Raw genomic sequence first — 23,082 nt, forward strand, 5'->3', positions numbered from 1 at the left:
TAACAAGACCAGTCATCACTGTTTATCACCAAAGTAAACTGTATAATGAGTCCAGGTTCATTAAGTCTGATCATACCATAATGAATGTGGAAACAGGTGGTTGTGACGACTGAGACACCATAACAAGCAGCTTTATACTGGTGAGCACGAGTTTGGAGAGCAGTGGTGCGTGGAGGGATACTTGGAGTATACTAAGGAGTATACTAAGGAGTATACTAACGAGTATACTAAGGAGTATTCAGCACTGACCCATTGTCATGTCCACTTCTTGCCCACGGAATCTGAAGTTAAATCATAAATAATTATCGTATATACATAGGTCAATGAGGTTGAATATATGATTATATAGTCGGTGTTAAGTGTATGGCAGTTTATCATGCAATACTCTCAAGGCTTTAACCTTTGTATTCCTTATAGGCAGACCATATACAGTGGTAGGTCTGGGGTTATAGGCAGACCATATACAGTGGTAGGTCTGGGGTTATAGGCAGACCATATACAGTGGTAGGTCTGGGGTTATAGGCAGACCATATACAGTGGTAGGTCTGGGGTTATAGGCAGACCATATACAGTGGTAGGTCTGGGGTTATAGGCAGACCATATACAGTGGTAGGTCTGGGGTTACAGATATATATTATCAGGGTGCGGGGAGGGTGTCAGGGTGCGGGGAGGGTGTCAGGGTGCGGGGAGGGTGTCAGGGTGCGGGGAGGGTGTCAGGGTGCGGGGAGGGTGTCAGGGTGCGGGGAGGGTGTCAGGGTGCGGGGAGGGTGTCAGGGTGCGGGGAGGGTGTCAGGGTGCGGGGAGGGTGTCAGGGTGCGGGGAGGGTGTCAGGGTGCGGGGAGGGTGTCAGGGTGCGGGGAGGGTTAGAAGGACTACTACTACATTTGCACACAGAAATAACACCACACGAGACCAGAAGGTATGGCAGGAAGTGCAAATGAGACAAGATGACAAGCAGAGGTGCAGTAGACACGCCGAGAGAGACTGCTATCAACATGAAAGGGCCCAAATAGACGTTTCAAAACACACACTCTAAAGATAAGGGGGTAGAAATATCCGACCTCTCATGGTGTTCAGAACTTGATAAAAGCCTCCAAAGGATACCTGATAACCGGACTGTGATTCATACGTCAGGCTGCGTCCCAGCGACCTGGTCAGAGACCGGGCCGCGGGGACGTTGATCCTTGCAACACTGGAGGCTCCAACAAACACATTTGGGTCCGAAGCTTGAGAAGTAACAAGTATGTTAATGAGACGACCGAAGTAAACCTTGGCCATACTTGGCGGTGTTCCTCTGGTAAACACTTATACAGAATACAAATACCAAGTTTTGGTAATAATATACAAAGCAAACATACAAGTCTTCTGTTCTCATCAATAAGGTTCATTAAGGTAATATATTCTTCTTCAATGGCATTCTATTTTTGGCAGTAAATCCCTTATGGGTGTGGCTCAAATTTACATTATGTATACGAGAGAGAGAGAGAGAGGGAGGGAGAGGGAGAGAGGGGGAGGGAGAGGGAGAGAGAGGAGAGAGAGGAGAGAGGGAGAGAGAGAGAGAGAGAGAGGGAGAGGGAGAGAGAGAGAGAGAGAGAGAGAGAGAGAGAGAGAGAGAGAGAGAGAGAGAGAGAGAGAGAGAGAGACAGACAGACAGAGAGAGGGAGGAGAGAGTCAGCCACCCCTTCACCCCCACACAGACACGAGAGACACACAGGGTGTTACACATCAGTAACGGGTCATCAGAGTATGGGGGTTATCCTGGTGAGGGTGAGGTGAACCCTTCCTGTCTCGCGTCACCAGAGTGTAGCACAAGAATGTGAAGGAGATGCAGTTCTCCCTAGGTTTCCTTAGTGTGTGTGTGTGTGTGGCAACAGTGCTCTGATGTGCCTTGACACACCTCGCCCTCAAGGCCCATGTAAACACATCATTCTATACCAATGACTTTAAAAACTTAATAATAGATGCAATTATTTTCCTGCATTAGGCAACACTGCTTTGTTGTTGTTAGGTAATCTGCCATTATTACAACAAGCCTGTCATCCACAGATGATAGTACCCACAGCTAGTATAGATACAAGTACAGTATGGATACAAGTACAGTATGGATGTCAGTACAGTATGGATGTCAGTACAGTATGGATACAAGTACAGTATAGATACAAGTACAGTATAGATACAAGTACAGTATGGATACAAGTACAGTATGGATACAAGTACAGTATGGATGTCAGTACAGTATGGATACAAGTACAGTATGGATGTCAGTACAGTATGGATACAAGTACAGTATAGATACAAGTACAGTATGGATACAAGTACAGTATGGATGTCAGTACAGTATGGACACAAGTACAGTAAGGATGTCAGTACAGTATGGATGTCAGTACAGTAAGGATGTCAGTACAGTATGGATGTCAGAACAGTATGGATACAAGTACAGTATGGATGTCAGTACAGTATGGATGTCAGTACAGTATGGATACAAGTACAGTATGGACACAAGTACAGTAAGGATGTCAGTACAGTAAGGATGTCAGTACAGTATGGATGTCAGTACAGTATGGATGTCAGTACAGTATGGATGTCAGTACAGTATGGATGTCAGTACAGTAAGGATGTCAGTACAGTATGGATGTCAGTACAGTAAGGATGTCAGTACAGTATGGATGTCAGTACAGTAAGGATGTCAGTACAGTATGGATGTCAGTACAGTAAGGATGTCAGTACAGTATGGATGTCAGTACAGTAAGGATGTCAGTACAGTATGGATGTCAGTACAGTAAGGATGTCAGTACAGTATGGATACAAGTACAGAATATAGTGTGTTGCACACAAAAAACAGTCCATGTGTTATATTATATTGGCCGAGGGGCAAGCAAAGAATGCAAGAAGCAAACCTGCCTCTTCCCAGACTTAGTATAGTACACACATGTACTAAATTAGTGCATGAGATTTGCGTACAATTAGCCTGGGATTGCTTATTAGGGCATAGGACGGGTGAGATTAGGCTTATGGTTAGTCTCTCACGTGTCTATGGTCTTTATAATGCAATAGAGAACTATGTACTTTGTCATGATAGTACTACAGCGCGGACTGTGCCTCTTCCGACAGTCATAGCATATAGGTTCTTAGATTTTTAAGATGAGTTGTTTACTCAGCTATTTAATCGACATTACTTTCTGCCTTATGATCAGCTGTTGTAGTCATCCTCCAATATATTTATCATGAGGGAAACTACTCACAGAAGCCTAATTATTGACCGCTCGTGTGTGTGTGTGTACTTACCTATTTATGCTTGCGGGGGTTGAGCTCTGGCTCTTTGGTCCCGCCTCTCAACTGTCAATCAACTGGTGTACAGGTTCCTGAGCCTACTGGGCTCTATCATATCTACACTTGAAACTGTGTATGGAGTCAGCCTCCACCACATCACTGACTAATGCATTCCGTTTGTCTACTACTCTGACACTGAAAAAGTTCTTTCTAACGTCTCTATGGCTCATTTGGGCACTCAGTTTCCACCTGTGTCCCCTAGTGCGTGTGCCCCTTGTGTTAAATAGTCTGTCTTTATCTACCCTATCAATTCCTCGGCGAATCTTGTATGTGGTGATTATGTCCCCCGTAACTCTTCTGTCTTCCAGTGACGTGAGGTTTAATTCCCGTAGTCTCTCTTCGTAGCTCATACCCCTCAATTCGGGTACTAGTCTGGTGGCAAATCTTTGAACCTTTTCCAGTTTACTCTTATGCTTGACTAGATATGGACTCCATGCTCGAGCCGCATGCTCCAGGATTGGTCTGACATATGTGGTATATAATGTTCTGAAAGATTCCTTACACAACTTTCTAAAGACCGTTCTTACGTTAGCCAACCTGGCATATGCTGTTGATGTTATCCTCTTGATATGAGCTTCAGGGGACAGGTCTGGCGTGATATCAACCCCCAGGTCTTTCTCTCTCTCTGACTCTTGAAGTATTTCATCTCCCAAATGAGTGTGAGTGTGTGTGTGTAGATCTGCATGTGGAGTGTCCACACATTATAACAGCTCACACTACAACCAGCAAGTGTGACCTTTCTACGTAAAAATAGTTTACGTTCTTGCGCTTTACAATGATTAATGCAGTTTACAAAACAAGTTGCATGTGTTTACAGAGGTGTGGTGTGTTAGGGTGACCTTGAAGGCCTCGTTACTAACTAGCGCAGTCCATAATTAAGGCAGGAGCAGTGTGAAGATGGGCCAGAGCTGGTTGGGCAGGGTGCTGCTCAGTGTGTCCACCAGGGCCTGGCCCTCCCATGCTGGCCTGGCCCTCCATGCTGGCTTGGCACTCCCATTCCGTCGTGGCACTCCCATGCCGCCCTCAGCCGTGTCACGGCACACTGCTCTCATGTGCTATACTAAATCATTAGTAACATCAATATCAAGTTATGCTCCAAAAATGATAGCACCAATATAGCATATGGAATTATATGTACTAAAAGTTATTTGTATAAACAGAAAAACAAATAACGTGTGACACCTGTTAGCATGTTGCGCGGGCAGTTTTGAAGGTGAAGTGCTAGTTCTGGCTCCACCTGTGGGTCCAGCTTCCACTTCTGTCTCCCGTAGATTAAATTGAGTGTTTTATTATTTGAGAAAAAAACAAGGGTAAAGTTTAAGCACTGGCTACCTTCATTAACAGCTGTCCACGTATTCAACACCCGGCGAACACCATCCATACACACCATTCATATGGTTGGGCACGCGAGGGCTTTACCACTGCACCACTACTAAATGTTTTATACTACTAACACTGTAACGTGGGTGTCGGCCGCCAGAGGTCACCGGGTGTAGGTGTGCCCTGCGAGTCTCCCTCGGTGCTGCCCCGGCCGTTTTAGCGTCCGGACTGGGGGCGCTGCCCTCCGGTTTTTTGGCTGTGGAGGTCATTCTCCGGGATATGCTCCGAGTCAACGTGTCTGATGTTTTTGGAATCCAGCTGCTAACGACCCACCGGACACTTGTCAAGTTTCACTCTCCAGCTGTTTATCGAGACTTCGTGGCCCAGAATGATGGTATGTGTACCCTCCTGAGTCACGGGGGTACGATCGCTGTCTCCGATTGCTGCTGCGACCTCACGTATGTGGCGCTGCATGGGGTCCCGTTTGAGTTTAGTGAGGACCTGCTGCGGCGCTATTTTGGGACCTTTGGGACCTTTGGGACCGTGGTTTCTCTGCGGTTAAATAACGTCTCTTTCGGCAGGTGGCATGGGGTCTCGTGTGGTACCCGGACCATACGTCTCAAGTCAGCGGTTCCGTCTACTGTGACGTTGATGGGTTACATCATGCGAGCCTTTTATGCAGGGCAGCCCAGGACCTGTTATCGTCGTGGCCTTGAGGGGCAGCAAGCGCCGGCCTGTGCTGCTGTAGCGCCTCTCAACTGGTTTCGGGAGGAGGATTTTCCCCTCTTGGTGGTTCAAGACTTATCGCCTTGTGATGAGGTCGGTGGGGAGGCTTCCCTGCCGGCTGCTGACCTCGTGGTGTCACCAGGCTCCTCGGCTGGTGTGCCGGTGCGTACGGGAAGTGCTGTGTGTGACAGGGTGGTGGTGTGTGAGCCAACACTCGGCCTCCCCCCCGCACTCGGCCTCTTCGCTGCCGACGGCTTCATTGCCTCTCCGCGCCTCTTCTCCTCTGCAGGTGCATGCCTCTCCGCATGTTCCCTCTCCTGTGCTGGTCCCTTCACTTCCGCCGCCTGCGCCTGTTATCTCTCCAGTTCCGGTCTCCTCTGTGGGTGGTGGCCTCGTCCCCCGTGTCGTTGAGGATGCATTACTACGGGGTCGTGCTCACCCAGTTATGGGGCAGCCTGCCGACGGCTCCTCTCGGGCGCCTCCTGCAGGGGGTGACAGCTCCGATGATCAACGTCCGGTTTCGAAGCGGTCTAGAACGGATAGAAGCCTGTCGCCACCTCGTGCCTGGGATGAGGAATGTGAGGTTGAGGAGTGTGATGTTGATTCCTCTGTGCGATCTTCCTCCGTGGAATGTGAGGTTGATGTGCCGGGAGCTGGTGTGGCCCCTGTTGTCAGGAGTGTGTCGCCCCCTCGTGAGTGGGCTGCCGAGTGTGATGCTGTGGTTTCTGGTGCTGTAGGTGGCGCTGTGCTGCTTCCTGTGTCGACCCCTGCGCCGCCTCATGTTGGCTCCCCGCCGTGGCCGACTGCCCCTGGTGATAGAGACCGCGTCGTGGTGTTGACGAAAGAAGTGCGCTGGGGGGGGGGGGGCTCTGTTCCTATTCCCGGCAGGGGGGGGGGGGTTTCCTGGCGAGCTTGCGGGTTCCCCTTGTGCGGCACCCGGTGTGAAGCCTAGTACGTGTTCCGGTGCATTCCCCGGTAATCCTCCCAGTGCAAGGCCTCCTCGTGTGAGCCCCCGCAATATGATCTCGGCCATTCGAGAAGTGATTATTAGCTCTTATTCTTTGAAAATTGGTGTGGATGCTCGGGGTGCGTCTAATCCCGTGGTGCTTGTCTACTGTTTGGGTGCCGAGGGCACAGCTGTTTGTTGATGAGGCCCAGTTTCATGCCTGAGCCTCGTGCGTCTCCTGGTGATCCGGTGTCCGATGGCAAACTGCTGGCTTGGTGAAGTTTACTGTTTGCGCTCACCGGCGCAGAACTTCCCAGAGAAATATGTGTAGTTATTGTGCTTGATGTGTGTTCTCCCTGTGTTTGTGTATATATTGGCTTGTCTGCTTTGTTTGTTATTGTTATTTGTTTTGGTGCGCCTGTTTAGGCGTTGTGTTTACTTTGTGGTTTGTCTATACTGTACTGCTTTGTTTCCTTTATGTGATTTTGTGTTATGTTTCTTATGTTGTATTTGCGCGTGTCTGTGTTTATGTGACGTCGGCTCTTTGTGCAATTTATTGTGTATGTTTCCTTACTTGTGTCCTTGTTATGTGTTATGTGTTATTATTGTTATTATGTGTATCGTTTGTTTTCATGTATTGTTACTCTGTAATGTGTGTTCTGTTTGATTTTCTGCTTTGTTTCATTCTGTACTTGATGACCATTCTCAAGTCAATTCTCAAATCGACTTGAGAATGGTCCAGGACGGACCGAAACGTCGTCGTCCCTTCACCTTCTCTGTGTGGTCTGGTCAACATACTTTAGCCCCGTTATTGCGACTCATCGCCTGGATTCTGTACTTGACTGTTTTGTTCTTTGTCTATTATGTACTTTTATAAAAAAAAAACTAAAAAAAAAATACTAACAATGTAACGGGCATTATCAAACTTTAAACAGCCTAATTAACACCTTAACCTATCCTAGGCCTGAACAAACAATCCTAGTCTTTACATACTCAGTTTAAGGCGTGGTTTAGTATATATAAGTACGAAAATAGGACTAGGAAAAGCTAGGATTCCATCTTTAGGCCTCTACAAGATTACATAGATTACATTTTGTTACATTACATAGATTACTCTACATTACATATAAAACATTGACTACTTCGCGTACAAGTTCATATTTTGTACATCCCGTCCATAGTTGACAGATACTGTCATTGTCTATATGTATATACTTCTATTTATGCGCCGAGCAACTGGGGAATACTCACTTTTTGCGAAGCATATTACGAAGAGCAGAGGGTTTTTATAACCCAAAATTGAAGTGCGAGACTTAAAATGTACTCAATTGCATATTCGCGTATTGTATATTAGATGATTTAAATACTTTACATACGACTGAATACGACCACGTACGTGGTGAGGATACGTACACCCGCAGTCGTGATATATCTAAACAAAAAAAAAATCGTTTACCCGTATGGCCGAAAATGGACGTAATTTGAAAATGAAAAAAATTGAAAATAAATTTGGGATTTCTATTTTCCAAAACAGTTAGTCAAGGGTCCTCTGGTAGGTTAGGAGGGCAGAAAATTCTCCTAAAGTTTCAAAACGTCATGAAAAATGCTAATTGAAAGTTTCCTCTCCTAACCTAACCTTTCCGAGTAAGCCTGAAGACTCAAATAGAAAACGGGACAGTACATCACTTTCGTGAACCGATTTCATTTCAAATTACGTCGATTTTTTGCCATAGCCGCGCATACGAGAGAAAAGCAACGTTATTTTTAAGAGGACGGGACGGATCTGTTGGCGATTATTTGCATTTAAAAATCGTGTGTGAAGCATTTACAGCAACCCGTCCTCGACTCAAGTCCATTACATCCAGCGGTCAACCCCACAGACGCATTCATAAATTTTAACATGCTGTTCATTCAAAACGGGAATTTTCTCAAGTATAAATTAATATTATAATATATTAGCATATTGTGTATATATAGGCATAGGATAGGTTAGGTGTTTAGGTTCTGTTGGCGATTATTTGTATTTGTAGTACGTGAGTGAAGCATTTACAGCGTTGTGGTTCGAACACAAGTCGTCAGTGAAGCACTTGTTCCGGATATGTTCGAACGTCAGCAGTTGAAAGTCGTGTGTAAACCGTTTTTCATTCATAAACAGCTGGGGGTTTGGCGGGTGCATGGAATCACTTTTGGATCTTTGTTTGAAGGACGGGCTGGGATAGAATGGACTTGGCAGCCCGTCCTCTAAACAAAGACCCAAAAGTGATTCCATGCACCCGCCAACCCCCAGCTGTTTATGAATGAAAATCGGTTTACACACGACTCTCAACTGCTGACGTTCGAACATATCCGGAACAAGTGCTTCACTGAAGACTTTTGTTCGAACCACAACGCTGTAAATGCTTCACCCACGTACTACAAATACAAATAATCGCCAACAGAACCTAAACACCTAACCTAACCTAACCTAACCTAACCTAACCTATGCCCTCTTCATAACTTGCTCTGCTTGACCTGGTCAAAAATAACTCCACCGACGTTATGGTCCTTCTCGTCGTGTCTATAACAAACATAATTATAAATCACTTCACGAACTGCATTATACGGACATGTATATATATATACGAGCACCAGAACCACCAGTAGTGTGTTGGTGGTAGTGAAGTTACAGCGGCCGAGGTGATCCTGGGTGTGACTAATCATACTGAGAGATGGGGGGGGGGGGGGAGGGGAGGGCGGGGAGGGATACCAAGCATGTACCGCGTGAGACACCATGTGTCGCTTCATATAGTCTAGGGGTAGCACCATAAATACAGATGTAACAAAATGTGACACAAATAAAGTGTAGGTTTACCGTTTGTGTGTGTGTGTGAGTGTGTGTGTGTGTGAGTGTGTGTGTGTGTGTGTGTGTGTGTGTGTGTGTGTGTGTGTGTGTGTGTGTGTGAGTGTGTGTACTTACCTAATTGTACTTACCTAATTGTGCTTGCGGGGGTTGAGCTCTGGCTCTTTGGTCCCGCCTCTCAACCGTCAATCAACTGGTGTACAGATTCCTGAGCCTATTGGGCTCTATCATATCTACATTTGAAACTGTGAATGGAGTCAGCCTCCACCACATCACTTCCTAATGCATTCCATTTGCTAACTACTCTGACACTGAAAAAGTTCTTTCTAACGTCTCTGTGGCTCATTTGGGTACTCAGCTTCCACCTGTGTCCCCTTGTTCGCGTCCCACCAGTGTTGAAAAGTTCGTCCTTGTTTACCCGGTCGATTCCCCTGAGGATTTTGTAGGTTGTGATCATGTCCCCCCTTACTCTTCTGTCTTCCAGTGTCGTGAGGTGCATTTCCCGCAGCCTTTCCTCATAACTCATGCCTCTTAGTTCTGGGACTAGTCTAGTAGCATACCTTTGGACTTTTTCCAGCTTCGTCTTGTGCTTGACAAGGTACGGGCTCCATGCTGGGGCCATGTGTGTGTGTGTGTGTGTGTGTGTGTGTGTGTGTGTGTGTGTGTGTGTGTGTGTGTATGTGTGTGTGTGTGTGTGTGTGTGTGTGTGTGTGTGTGTGTGTGTGTACTCACCTAGTTGTACTCACCTAGTTGTGTTTGCGGGGGTTGAGCTCTGGCTCTTTGGTCCCGCCTCTCAACCGTCAATCAACAGGTGTACAGATTCATGAGCCTATCGGGCTCTGTCATATCTACACTTGAAACTGTGTATGGAGTCAGCCTCCACCACATCACTTCCTAATGCATTCCATTTGTCAACCACTCTGACACTAAAAAAGTTCTTTCTAATATCTCTGTGGCTCATTTGGGCACTCAGTTTCCACCTGTGTCCCCTTGTGCGTGTTCCCCTTGTGTTAAATAGACTGTCTTTATCTACCCTATCAATCCCCTTCAGAATCTTGAATGTGGTGATCATGTCCCCCTTAACTCTTCTGTCTTCCAGCGAAGTGAGGTTTAATTCCCGTAGTCTCTCCTCGTAGCTCATACCTCTCAGCTCGGGTACTAGTCTGGTGGCAAACCTTTGAACCTTTTCCAGTTTAGTCTTATCCTTGACTAGATATGGACTCCATGCTGGGGCTGCATACTCCAGGATTGGCCTGACATATGTGGTATACAAAGTTCTGAATGATTCTTTACACAAGTTTCTGAATGCCGTTCGTATGTTGGCCAGCCTGGCATATGCCGCTGATGTTATCCGCTTGATATGTGCTGCAGGAGACAGGTCTGGCGTGATATCAACCCCCAAGTCTTTTTCCTTCTCTGACTCCTGAAGAATTTCCTCTCCCAGATGATACCTTGTATCTGGCCTCCTGCTCCCTACACCTATCTTCATTACATTACATTTGGTTGGGTTAAACTCTAACAACCATTTGTTCGACCATTCCTTCAGCTTGTCTAGGTCTTCTTGAAGCCTCAAACAGTCCTCTTCTGTTTTAATCCTTCTCATAATTTTAGCATCGTCCGCAAACATTGAGAGAAATGAATCGATACCCTCCGGGAGATCATTTACATATATCAGAAACAAGATAGGACCGAGTACAGAGCCCTGTGGGACTCCACTAGTGACTTCACGCCAATCGGAGGTCTCACCCCTCACCGTAACTCTCTGCTTCCTATTGCTTAGATACTCCCTTATCCACTGGAGCACCTTACCAGCTACACCTGCCTGTCTCTCCAGCTTATGTACCAGCCTCTTATGCGGTACTGTGTCAAAGGCTTTCCGACAATCCAAGAAAATGCAGTCCGCCCAGCCCTCTCTTTCTTGCTTAATCTGTGTCACCTGATCGTAGAATTCTATCAAGCCTGTAAGGCAAGATTTACCCTCCCTGAATCCATGTTGGCGATTTGTCACGAAGTCCCTTCTCTCCAGATGTGTTACCAGGTTTTTTCTCACGATCTTCTCCATCACCTTGCATGGTATACAAGTCAAGGACACTGGCCTGTAGTTCAGTGCCTCTTGTCTGTCGCCCTTTTTGTATATTGGGACCACATTCGCCGTCTTCCATATTTCTGGTAGGTCTCCCGTCTCTAGTGACTTACTATACACTATGGAGAGTGGCAGGCAAAGTGCCTCTGCACACTCTTTCAGTACCCATGGTGAGATCCCATCTGGACCAACAGCCTTTCTAACATCCAGATCCAGCAGGTGTCTCTTGACCTCCTCTCTCGTAATTTCGAACTCCTCCAAGGCCGCCTGGTTTACCTCCCTTTCTCCTAGCACAGTGACCTCACCCTGTTCTATTGTGAAGACCTCCTGGAACCTCTTGTTGAGTTCCTCACACACCTCTCTGTCATTCTCTGTATACCTGTCCTCGCCTGTTCTAAGTTTCAATACCTGTTCTTTCACTGTTGTTTTCCTTCTGATGTGACTGGAGTAGCTTTGGTTCGGTCTTGGCTTTGTTTGCTCTATCATTTTCAAAATTTTTCTCTGCTTCTCTTCTCACCCTGACGTACTCATTCCTGGTTCTCTGGTATCTCTCTCTGCTTTCTGGTGTTCTGTTATTCCGGAAGTTCCTCCACGCCTTTTTGTTCAGTTTCTTCGCTTCCATACATGCCCTATTATACCATGGATTCTTCTGTTGCTTCTCGGATTTTTCCCTTTGGGCCGGGATGAACCTGTTTACTGCCTCCTGACACTTTTGGGTAACATAGTCCATCATACCCTGTACAGACTTGTCTCTGAGGTCTGTGTCCCAAGGTATTTCACTTAGGAAACTTCTCATCTGTTCATAATTCCCCTTTCGGTATGCCAGCCTTTTGATTCCTAGTTCTTTTTGGGGGGAGATAAGTCCTAGCTCTACCAGGTACTCAAAGTTCAATACACTGTGGTCACTCATTCCCAAGGGCGCTTCCATCTTAACTTCCCTTATATCCCATTCATTTAGGGTAAATATCAAATCAAGCATTGCTGGTTCATCTTCTCCTCTCATTCTTGTTGGTTCTTTGGTGTGCTGGCTTAGAAAGTTTCTTGTTGCCACGTCCAGCAGCTTAGCTCTCCATGTTTCTGGTCCTCCATGCGGGTCTCTGTTCTTCCAATCTATCTTCCCATGGTTGAAGTCTCCCATAATTAGTAGTCCAGATCCATTCCTACTAGCAACAGAAGCTGCTCTTTCTATTATGTTAATGGTGGCCATGTTGTTTCTATCATATTCTTGTCTAGGTCTTCTGTCATTTGGTGGTGGATTATATATGACTGCGACTATAATTTTTTTCCCTCCATTTGTTACAGTACCTGCTATGTAGTCACTGAAACCTTCGCAGCCCTGAATATCCATCTCCTCAAAATCCCAGCCTTGTCTTACCAGCAGAGCTACACCACCCCCACCTCTTCCTTCCCTCTCTTTCCTCATAACATAATAGTCCTGTGGGAACACTGCATTTGTTATCGTTTTCGTGATCTTTGTTTCTGTGAGGGCTATTATGTCTGGGTTTTCCTCTAGTACCAGTTCTCCAAGCTCATTTGCTTTATTTGTAATTCCATCTATGTTTGTGTACATCGCTTTGAGGCTCACTTTCTTCTGTCCCTTCTCAAATCGCCTCCTTGGTGAGTGTTCTGCTGGTGGGGGAGGCTGTTCCATGGGTGTGAGGACCTGTGAGGTGGATAACAGGGTCTCAGAGGATACTGGGATGAGGGGCGGGGGATCCAGTGAAGGGGGAGGGACAGGGAGGGTATGGGGTGAAAGGGGAGGGAGGACGGGAAGGAAAGGGGGGGAGGGAGGACTCGGGAGGAGGGGAGGGGTAGAAGGGTGGGGATTGGGTGTGGGGGGAGGGAGATTTTGCTGAACCGTTGAGTGGGGGCAGGGAGGGTTTGGGGTAGGGGGGTTTTCTATGCAGTGGAGGGAGGCGGGGTTGTCCTCCCTTCTGGTGTTACTGGGTAGCTGGTTGTGGGTTCCCCCCTCGCCTCTGGGGGTGTTGGGTTGGGAGCTGTGACTTCCTGGTTTTCCCCTCTCGCCCTGCGCCTCTTCCTTGCTTCTGCTGCCACGGCTCTCTCCTCCCTTGTCATGTCTCTCTGGAGGAATACATTTTTTAATTTTCCCACGTTTTTCAGGGAGCTCTTCCTTGATAGGATCATCTCCTTTGTGTTCTCGTTTGCAAACACTATCTTTATCATTCGGTCTCGGTCTTTGTTGTACCGGCCTAGCCTGAAAACCTTCTCAATGCTATGCTCAGCCCCTTCCATGTCTAGTGCCTTTAGTACTTCATTCACTGCTGCTTTGTCCTTGTCACTCCACTCTGTCCTATTAGATCCTTCCTGCTCCTTAATACCCACAGCAACCACTGATCTGTTCCTTTCCAGCAGTTGGCTAGTGGAGCGTGCCGCCTCCTGCGAGGTGGCTGCTTTCATGGCCACCTCCATCACTGCAGTGATTACTTCAGAGTTATTTTTTTTTAGTATTTCCGCAAATGTTGCTTTTATTGTGGCATTCTCATCCAGAAAACTATTACCACCTTCTCCCTGGGTGGTTTTCTGATTTTCAGCCTCAATACCATTTTCTTTGAGGGCTCTAATCTCCTCCTTTGCTGCTGTCAGCTCTCTTTTCAGGTTGCTTATTTCGTTCTTCATTTCCTGCATCATTTCTTGCATCTCACTCTTGATGTCCTCCAGAAACTGGGCGAACATTTCCTTCATCTCGTCACCTTGGCTCTTTCCTGTTCCCCTGGGACCTCTGGCTGCCATGCTTGACCCTGTTGGGATGGGGGAGGGAGAGAGAGAGAGAAAGGGAGTGATAAAGGGAGAGATAAATGGGTGGGTGGGGGGATCCGACCCTTCCACTGAAGTGAGAAGAAAGTAGAAGGGGAGGGGGGGGGGGGAGAGGAGATGGAGAGAGAGGCGGGAGGGAGAGAGAGGAGAGGGAGAGAGTGGGTGAGGGAGAGAGCGGGTGAGGGAGAGAGCGGGTGAGGTGTGTGTGTGTGTGTGTGGGCAGAGAGGGAGGGGGAAGGAAAGAGAGGGAGGGAGAGGGGGAGGGAGGGAGAGAGGGAGGGAGAGAGAGAGGGAGAGAGAGAGGGAGGGAGGGAGAGAGAGAGAGAGAGAGAGAGAGCAGGAGAGAGAGAGAGAGAGCAGGAGAGAGAGAGAGAGAGCAGGAGAGAGAGAGCAGGAGAGAGATAGTGGGAGAGGGAGAGAGGGAGTGGGAGAGAGGGAGAGTGGGGAGGGGAAGAGTGCGTGTATGGGCGATGCGGGGGACTGGGGGTGGGGGGGGGGAGATGGCGATGGTGTGTGTGTGAGTGTGAGTGTGTGTGTGTGTGAGTGTGTGTGTGTGAGTGAGTGTGTGTGAGTGTGTGTGTGTGTGAGTGTGTGTGTGTGAGTGTGTGTGTGTGTGTGTGTGTGTGTGTGTGTGTGTGTGTGTGTGAGTGTGTGTGTGTGTGTGAGTGTGAGTGTGTGTGTGTGTGTGAGTGTGTGTGAGTTTGTGTGTGTGAGTTTGTGTGTGTGTGTGAGTGTGTGTGTGTGTGTGAGTGTGTGTGTGAGTGTGTGTGTGAGTGTGTGTGTGTGTGTGTGTGTGTGTGTGTGTGTGTGTGTGTGTGTGTGTGTGTGTGTGTGAGTGTGTGTGTGTGTGAGTGTGTGTGTGTGAGTGTGTGTGTGTGTGAGTGTGTGTGTGTGTGTGTGTGTGAGTGTGTGTGTGTGTGATGAAACATGACGCGTGATAAATAGTCTTCCGGCCCAACACCTTCTAGCACAAGTAAAAGGAAAAGAACAGTTCATTTTTAAATGTGTATTCTCCCACAGGGGACAGTTAGCCGTGGTGTACAATTCTCCCACAGGGGACAGTTAGCCGTGGTGTACTATTCTCCCACAGGGGACAGTTGGCCGTGGTGTACTATTCTCCCACAGGGGACAGTTAGCCGTGGTGTACTATTCTCCCACAGGGGACAGTTAGCCGTGGTGTACAATTCTCCCACAGGGGACAGTTAGCCGTGGTGTACTATTCTCCCACAGGGGACAGTTGGCCGTGGTGTACTATTCTCCCACAGGGGACAGTTAGCCGTGGTGTACTATTCTCCCACAGGGGACAGTTGGCTGTGGTGTACTATTCTCCCACAGGGGACAGTTGACCATGGTGTACTATTCTCCCACAGGGGACAGTTGACCATGGTGTACTATTCTCCCACAGGGGACAGTTGGCCGTGGTGTACTATTCTCCCACAGGGGACAGTTGGCCGTGGTGTACTATTCTCCCACAGGGGACAGTTGGCCGTGGTGTACTATTCTCCCACAGGGGACAGTTGGCCGTGGTGTACTATTCTCCCACAGGGGACAGTTGGCCGTGGTGTACTATTCTCCCACAGGGGACAGTTGGCCGTGGTGTACTATTCTCCCACAGGGGACAGTTGGCCGTGGTGTACTATTCTCCCACAGGGGACAGTTGGCCGTGGTGTACTATTCTCCCACAGGGGACAGTTGGCCGTGGTGTACTAATACCTACTATTCTCCCACAGGGGACAGTTGACCATGGTGTACTATTCTCCCACAGGGGACAGTTGACCATGGTGTACTATTCTCCCACAGGGGACAGTTGGCCGTGGTGTACTATTCTCCCACAGGGGACAGTTGGCCGTGGTGTACTATTCTCCCACAGGGGACAGTTGGCCGTGGTGTACTAATACCTACTATTCTCCCACAGGTGACAGTTGGCCGTGGTGTACTAATACCTACTATTCTCCCACAGGGGACAGTTGGCCGTGGTGTACTATTCTCCCACAGGGGACAGTTGGCCGTGGTGTACTAATACCTACTATTCTCCCACAGGGGACAGTTGGCCGTGGTGTACTAATACCTACTATTCTCCCACAGGGGACAGTTGGCCGTGGTGTACTATTCTCCCACAGGGGACAGTTGGCCGTGGTGTACTATTCTCCCACAGGGGACAGTTGGCCGTGGTGTACTAATACCTACTATTCTCCCACAGGGGACAGTTCGCCGTGGTGTACTAATACCTACTATTCTCCCACAGGGGACAGTTGGCCGTGGTGTACTAATACCTACTATTCTCCCACAGGGGACAGTTGGCCGTGGTGTACTATTCTCCCACAGGGGACAGTTGGCCGTGGTGTACTATTCTCCCACAGGGGACAGTTGGCCGTGGTGTACTAATACCTACTATTCTCCCACAGGGGACAGTTCGCCGTGGTGTACTAATACCTACTATTCTCCCACAGGGGACAGTTCGCCGTGGTGTACTAATACCTACTATTCTCCCACAGGGGACAGTTGGCCGTGGTGTACTATTCTCCCACAGGGGACAGTTGGCCGTGGTGTACTATTCTCCCACAGGGGACAGTTGGCCGTGGTGTACTAATACCTACTATTCTCCCACAGGGGACAGTTCGCCGTGGTGTACTAATACCTACTATTCTCCCACAGGGGACAGTTCGCCGTGGTGTACTAATACCTACTATTCTCCCACAGGGGACAGTTGGCCGTGGTGTACTAATACCTACTATTCTCCCACAGGGGACAGTTCGCCGTGGTGTACCACTGTCGACACAGGATCACGGGGGAGGAGTTCGCTGCCAAGTTTTCGTCCAGATGGCGTCTGGGCGCTGACTGTACCGCTGACATCCTGCACGAGGTGGCGGTCAGCGCCATCTTGAGGCCATCACAGCGAACCATACAGCTGCAAGACGTCTTTAGTACACAAACTGAACTTGTACTGGTCATGGAGTAGTGAGTACCCCTCCTCTTGTTGTTGTTGTTGTATTGTAGGATGTTGTTGTTGTATTGTAGTGCCACCTGGTGGTGGTCGTGGAGTAGTGAGTACTCCTCCTATTGTATTGTGTGGTGCCCTAAGGTTCCACAGCCTCGCTGGTAATAATAATAATGTGACCCAAACTCAATAAGACCACCTGGCCTACAATACGTGTCTAACGGTATATAAACACTCACTAAAAGTAACCAGTTTACTGGACATAAAAGTAACCAGTTTACTGGACATATCAAATATGGCTCCGGAACACAACAAGTCTAAGTTCTCTACAACTGATATTATTTCACAGTAACTAACTTTACTTAAAACTCTTCGGAATTATCATGATACAGTGTACTGCACACTCTCTGAACTAGCTCTCACTAGGCTCTATCCTAGAGCAGTGGTCCACTAGCTCTCACTAGGCTCTATCCTAGTACAGCGGTCCACTAGCTCTCACTAGGCTCTATCCTAGTACAGTGGTCCACTAGCTCTCACTAGGCTCTATCCTAGTGCAGTGGTCCACTAGCTCTATCCTAGTACAGTGGTCCACTAACATGCTTCAGATCAAAGTATTATACAGAATGTGTCACAAAGTATCACTAGTGTTGAGAGGAAACAATATCATCCAGTCACTTAATATCCTCAGAAGTCCACCACATAAACCATTCAGAAAATATCACCTTCCACCTGTCAGACTGGTGCACATCAGTAGACTGAGCCGCTGCACATCAGTAGACTGAGGTGCTACACATCAGTAGACTGAGCCGCTACACATCAGTAGACTGAGGTGCTACACATCAGTAGACTGAGCCGCTACACATCAGTAGACTGAGGTGCTACACATCAGTAGACTGAGCCGCTACACATCAGTAGACTGAGCCGCTACACATCAGTAGACTGAGCCGCTACACATCAGTAGACTGAGCCGCAACACATCAGTAGACTGAGCCGCTACACATCAGTAGACTGAGCCGCTACACATCAGTAGACTGAGCCGCTACACATCAGTAGACTGAGCCGCTGCACATCAGTAGACTGAGCCGCTACACATCAGTAGACTGAGCCGCTGTACATCAGTAGACTGAGCCGCTACACACCAGTAGACTGAGCCGCTACACATCAGTAGACTGAGCCGCTACACATCAGTAGACTGAGCCGCAACACATCAGTAGACTGAGCCGCTACACATCAGTAGACTGAGCCGCTACACATCAGTAGACTGAGCCGCTACACATCAGTAGACTGAGGTGCTACACATCAGTAGACTGAACCGCTACACATCAGTAGACTGAGCCACTACACATCAGTAGACTGAGCCGCTGCACGTCAGTAGACTGAGCCGCTACACATCAGTAGACTGAGGTGCTACACATCAGTAGACTGAGCCGCTACACATCAGTAGACTGAGGTGCTACACATCAGTAGACTGAGGTGCTACACATCAGTAGACTGAGGTGCTACACATCAGTAGACTGAGGTGCTACACATCAGTAGACTGAGGTGCTACACATCAGTAGACTGAGGTGCTACACATCAGTAGACTGAGGTGCTACACATCAGTAGACTGAGGTGCTACACATCAGTAGACTGAGGTGCTACACATCAGTAGACTGAGGTGCTACACATCAGTAGACTGAGGTGCTACACATCAGTAGACTGAGGTGCTACACATCAGTAGACTGAGGTGCTACACATCAGTAGACTGAGGTGCTACACATCAGTAGACTGAGGTGCTACACATCAGTAGACTGAGGTGCTACACATCAGTAGACTGAGCCGCTACACATCAGTAGACTGAGCCGCTACACATCAATAGAGGTACATATTATATGTTACAGGGTCATTAGACGCTACAAAAGCCACACAGATGGGAGCACGACGCAGCGTGACCTCTCGTCAGCAGCGCCAAGCGGGCACTGAGCTCCCAGGAGGCGGGAGAGCCCCGAGAGACACTGTAGCCAACTCTGCAAGATGGCCGTCACTACTCTTTCAAATATATCTATCTCAGAACACGACATTTACAAGCAATACATCCTTAAACATACTTATAAATAATACAATATGGTACAATACATTCCCCAAGAAAGTAACTAAGCATTATATCACACAAAGGAGATAATATATTTATATATACAAAGAGTCAACAAGGAGTTCATATCTACGAGACTTGGCAACACTGACTGGACCAGTACGCGGGGGGGGGGGGGGGGGGAGGAGGGGGTGAAAGAACATTCTAGAACTTTACCGTCAACTCTAATACATCATTATACATTAATACAAGTATTATATATACAACCTAGCACCAAACCTGCCTATTGGTGTATGTTCTCACAAAACAGTAAGTCAAGTACTAAGTATGATTAATACAAAGTGACAATTGGCTAACTCATTTCTCAGCTTGGAAATAGATGTATCATAATACATTCGTATTACTGGCATAATACATCAAGCATATAAATGTATACAAGGCGCATAACACTATATAAAGTCGGTTATATACAGTGGTACATAGAATTAAAGAATGTATACATATAATGATATGTTTAAGAGACAGCAGGCTAGGCTACACTGCCTGCTACACTGTATACTAAGGTATGATACCATCATACACCAGTCATACTTGGTGTATGTGGGGTCATAACATAGTGCCACCTGGTGCTGTCGTGAGTACCCTCCTGTTGTTGTTGTATTGTAGGGCCACCTGGTGCTGTAGTGAGTACCCTCCTGTTGTTGTTGTATTGTAGGGCCACCTGGTGCTGTAGTGAGTACCCTCCTGTTGTTGTTGTATTGTAGGGCCACCTGGTGCTGTAGTGAGTACCCTCCTGTTGTTGTTGTATTGTAGGTTGTTGTATTGTAGGGCCACCTGGTGCTGTAGTGAGTACCCTCCTGTTGTTGTTGTATTGTAGGGCCACCTGGTGCTGTAGTGAGTACCCTCCTGTTGTTGTTGTATTGTAGTGCCACCTGGTGCTGTAGTGAGTACCCTCCTGTTGTTGTTGTATTGTAGGGCCACCTGGTGGTGTAGTGAGTACCCTCCTGTTGTTGTTGTATTGTAGGTTGTTGTATTGTAGTGCCACCTGGTGCTGTAGTGAGTACCCTCCTGTTGTTGTTGTATTGTAGGTTGTTGTATTGTAGTGCCACCTGGTGCTGTAGTGAGTACCCTCCTGTTGTTGTTGTATTGTAGTGCCACCTGGTGCTGTAGTGAGTACCCTCCTGTTGTTGTTGTATTGTAGGTTGTTGTATTGTAGGGCCACCTGGTGCTGTAGTGAGTACCCTCCTGTTGTTGTTGTATTGTAGGTTGTTGTATTGTAGGGCCACCTGGTGCTGTAGTGAGTACCCTCCTGTTGTTGTTGTATTGTAGGTTGTTGTATTGTAGGGCCACCTGGTGCTGTAGTGAGTACCCTCCTGTTGTTGTTGTATTGTAGTGCCACCTGGTGGTGTCATGCAGTAAAGGTAAAATTACATTATATTTTACAGTTGATATATTTACCACAGACGTCTGACCCCCGCACAGTTCTGTGGCACACTCCTCGGCCTCACATTACCACGTATTACCAATAATTATCCCACCATAATATTGACGTTTCTACACCTTACGAGAACACCTGACAAGGAGCCAGGTGAGAAGGCCCCATGACTGCTGACGGTGCAATCACCGCGCCATCAATCATGTGTCAGTTCATTAAGGTGAGCGAGGTGTGGCCTTTATTATTCCTGCTGGCAAGATACGTGGGTGGCCCGCTGCACGTGGCTTGGTCAGATCTGGCTTCAGGGTGGCCCGCTGCACGTGGCTTGGTCAGATCTGGCTTCAGGGTGGCCCGCTGCACGTGGCTTGGTCAGATCTGGCTTCAGGGTGGCCCGCTGCACGTGGCTTGGCCAGATCTGGCTTCAGGGTGGCCCGCTGCACGTGGCTTGGTTAGATCTGGCTTCAGGGTGGCCCGCTGCACGTGGTTTGGCCAGATCTGGCTTCAGAGTGGCCCGCTGCACGTGGCTTGGCCAGATCTGGCTTCAGGGTGGCCCGCTGCACGTGGCTTGGCCAGATCTGGCTTCAGGGTGGCCCGCTGCACGTGGCTTGCCCAGATCTGGCTTCAGGGTGGCCCGCTTCACGTGGCTTGGTTAGATCTGGCTTCAGAGTGGCCTGCTGCACGTGGCTTGGTTAGATCTGGCTTCAGAGTGGCCTGCTGCACGTGGCTTGGTTAGATCTGGCTTCAGGGTGGCCTGCTGCACGTGGCTTGGTTAGATCTGGCTTCAGGGTGGCCTGCTTCACGTGGCTTGGTTAGATCTGGCTTCAGGGTGGCCCGCTGCACGTAGCTTGGTTAGATCTGGCTTCAGGGTGGCCCGCTGCACGTGGTTTGGCCAGATCTGGCTTCAGAGTGGCCCGCTGCACGTGGCTTGGCCAGATCTGGCTTCAGGGTGGCCCGCTTCACGTGGCTTGGTTAGATCTGGCTTCAGAGTGGCCTGCTGCACGTGGCTTGGTTAGATCTGGCTTCAGAGTGGCCTGCTGCACGTGGCTTGGTTAGATCTGGCTTCAGGGTGGCCTGCTGCACGTGGCTTGGTTAGATCTGGCTTCAGGGTGGCCTGCTTCACGTGGCTTGGTTAGATCTGGCTTCAGGGTGGCCCGCTGCACGTAGCTTGGTTAGATCTGGCTTCAGGGTGGCCTGCTGCACGTGGCTTGGCCAGATCTGGCTTCAGGGTGGCCTGCTTCACGCGGCTAGGCCAGATCTGGCTTCAGGGTGGCCCGCCTCACGCGGCTTGGCCAGATCTGGCTTCAGGGTGGCCTGCTGCACTTGGCTTTGGGTATTATATATAATATTACATAAGACGATTAAGGTTGTAGAGCAAAAAAAAAATGCCAGATGTAAACATACGCCAGTAAGCCAGATGTAAACATACGCCAGTAAGCCAGATGTAAACATACGCCAGTAAGCCAGATGTAAACATACGCCAGTAAGCCAGATGTAAACATACACCAGTAAGCCAGATGTAAACATACACCAGTAAGCCAGATGTAAACATACGCCAGTAAGCCAGATGTAAACATACGCCAGTAAGCCAGATGTAAACATACGCCAGTAAGCCAGATGTAAACATACGCCAGTAAACCAGATGTAAACATACACCAGTAAGCCAGATGTAAACATACGCCAGTAAGCCAGATGTAAACATACGCCAGTAAGCCAGATGTAAACATACGCCAGTAAGCCAGATGTAAACATACGCCAGTAAACCAGATGTAAACATACACCAGTAAGCCAGATGTAAACATACGCCAGTAAGCCAGATGTAAACATACGCCAGTAAGCCAGATGTAAACATACACCAGTAAGCCAGATGTAAACATACGCCAGTAAGCCAGATGTAAACATACGCCAGTAAGCCAGATGTAAACATACGCCAGTAAGCCAGATGTAAACATACGCCAGTAAACCAGATGTAAACATACACCAGTAAGCCAGATGTAAACATACGCCAGTAAGCCAGATGTAAACATACGCCAGTAAGCCAGATGTAAACACGACCCGTGGATACATATGCGGAAGACATTCAGGCGTAAATAAATTACCATTGTCCCAAGCACAAATGCAGCCCGCTTCTAGCACACCTGCAGCCCGCTTCTAGCACACCTGCGGCCCGCTTCTAGCACACCTGCGGCCCGCTTCTAGCACACCTGCGGCCCGCTTCTAGCACACCTGCGGCCCGCTTCTAGCACACCTGCGGCCCGCTTCTAGCACACCTGCAGCCCGCTTCTAGCACACCTGCGGCCCGCTTCTAGCACACCTGCGGCCCGCTTCTAGCACACCTGCGGCCCGCTGCAAGCACACCTGCGGCCCGCTGCAAGTACACCTGCGGCCCGCTTCTAGCACACCTGCGGCCCGCTTCTAGCACACCTGCGGCCCGCTTCTAGCACACCTGCGGCCCGCTTCTAGCACACCTGCGGCCCGCTTCTAGCACACCTGCAGCCCGCTTCTAGCACACCTGCGGCCCGCTTCTAGCACACCTGCGGCCCGCTTCTAGCACACCTGCGGCCCGCTGCAAGCACACCTGCGGCCCGCTGCAAGTACACCTGCGGCCCGCTTCTAGCACAC

General features: G+C 48.6%; 1 protein-coding gene across 3 annotated transcripts in view; it reads left to right on the top strand.

Moving 5' to 3' along the window:
• Window positions 1-23,082, top strand: part of LOC123765541 (uncharacterized) — a 347,439-nt gene that overhangs the window by 119,442 nt on the left and 204,915 nt on the right. For all 3 annotated transcript variants that reach the window (XR_011230044.1, XR_011230045.1, XM_045754194.2), the window contains exon 2: window positions 16,765-16,977. Coding sequence is in view for 1 of the 3 variants with exons in the window: in XM_045754194.2 (XP_045610150.2) it covers window positions 16,765-16,977 (213 nt within the window). In the remaining 2 variants the exon portion in view is untranslated. The remainder of the gene's footprint in view (window positions 1-16,764; window positions 16,978-23,082) is intronic.

This window comes from Procambarus clarkii, chromosome 30 (genome assembly GCF_040958095.1).
Source record: "Procambarus clarkii isolate CNS0578487 chromosome 30, FALCON_Pclarkii_2.0, whole genome shotgun sequence".
NCBI lineage: Eukaryota > Metazoa > Arthropoda > Malacostraca > Decapoda > Cambaridae > Procambarus > Procambarus clarkii.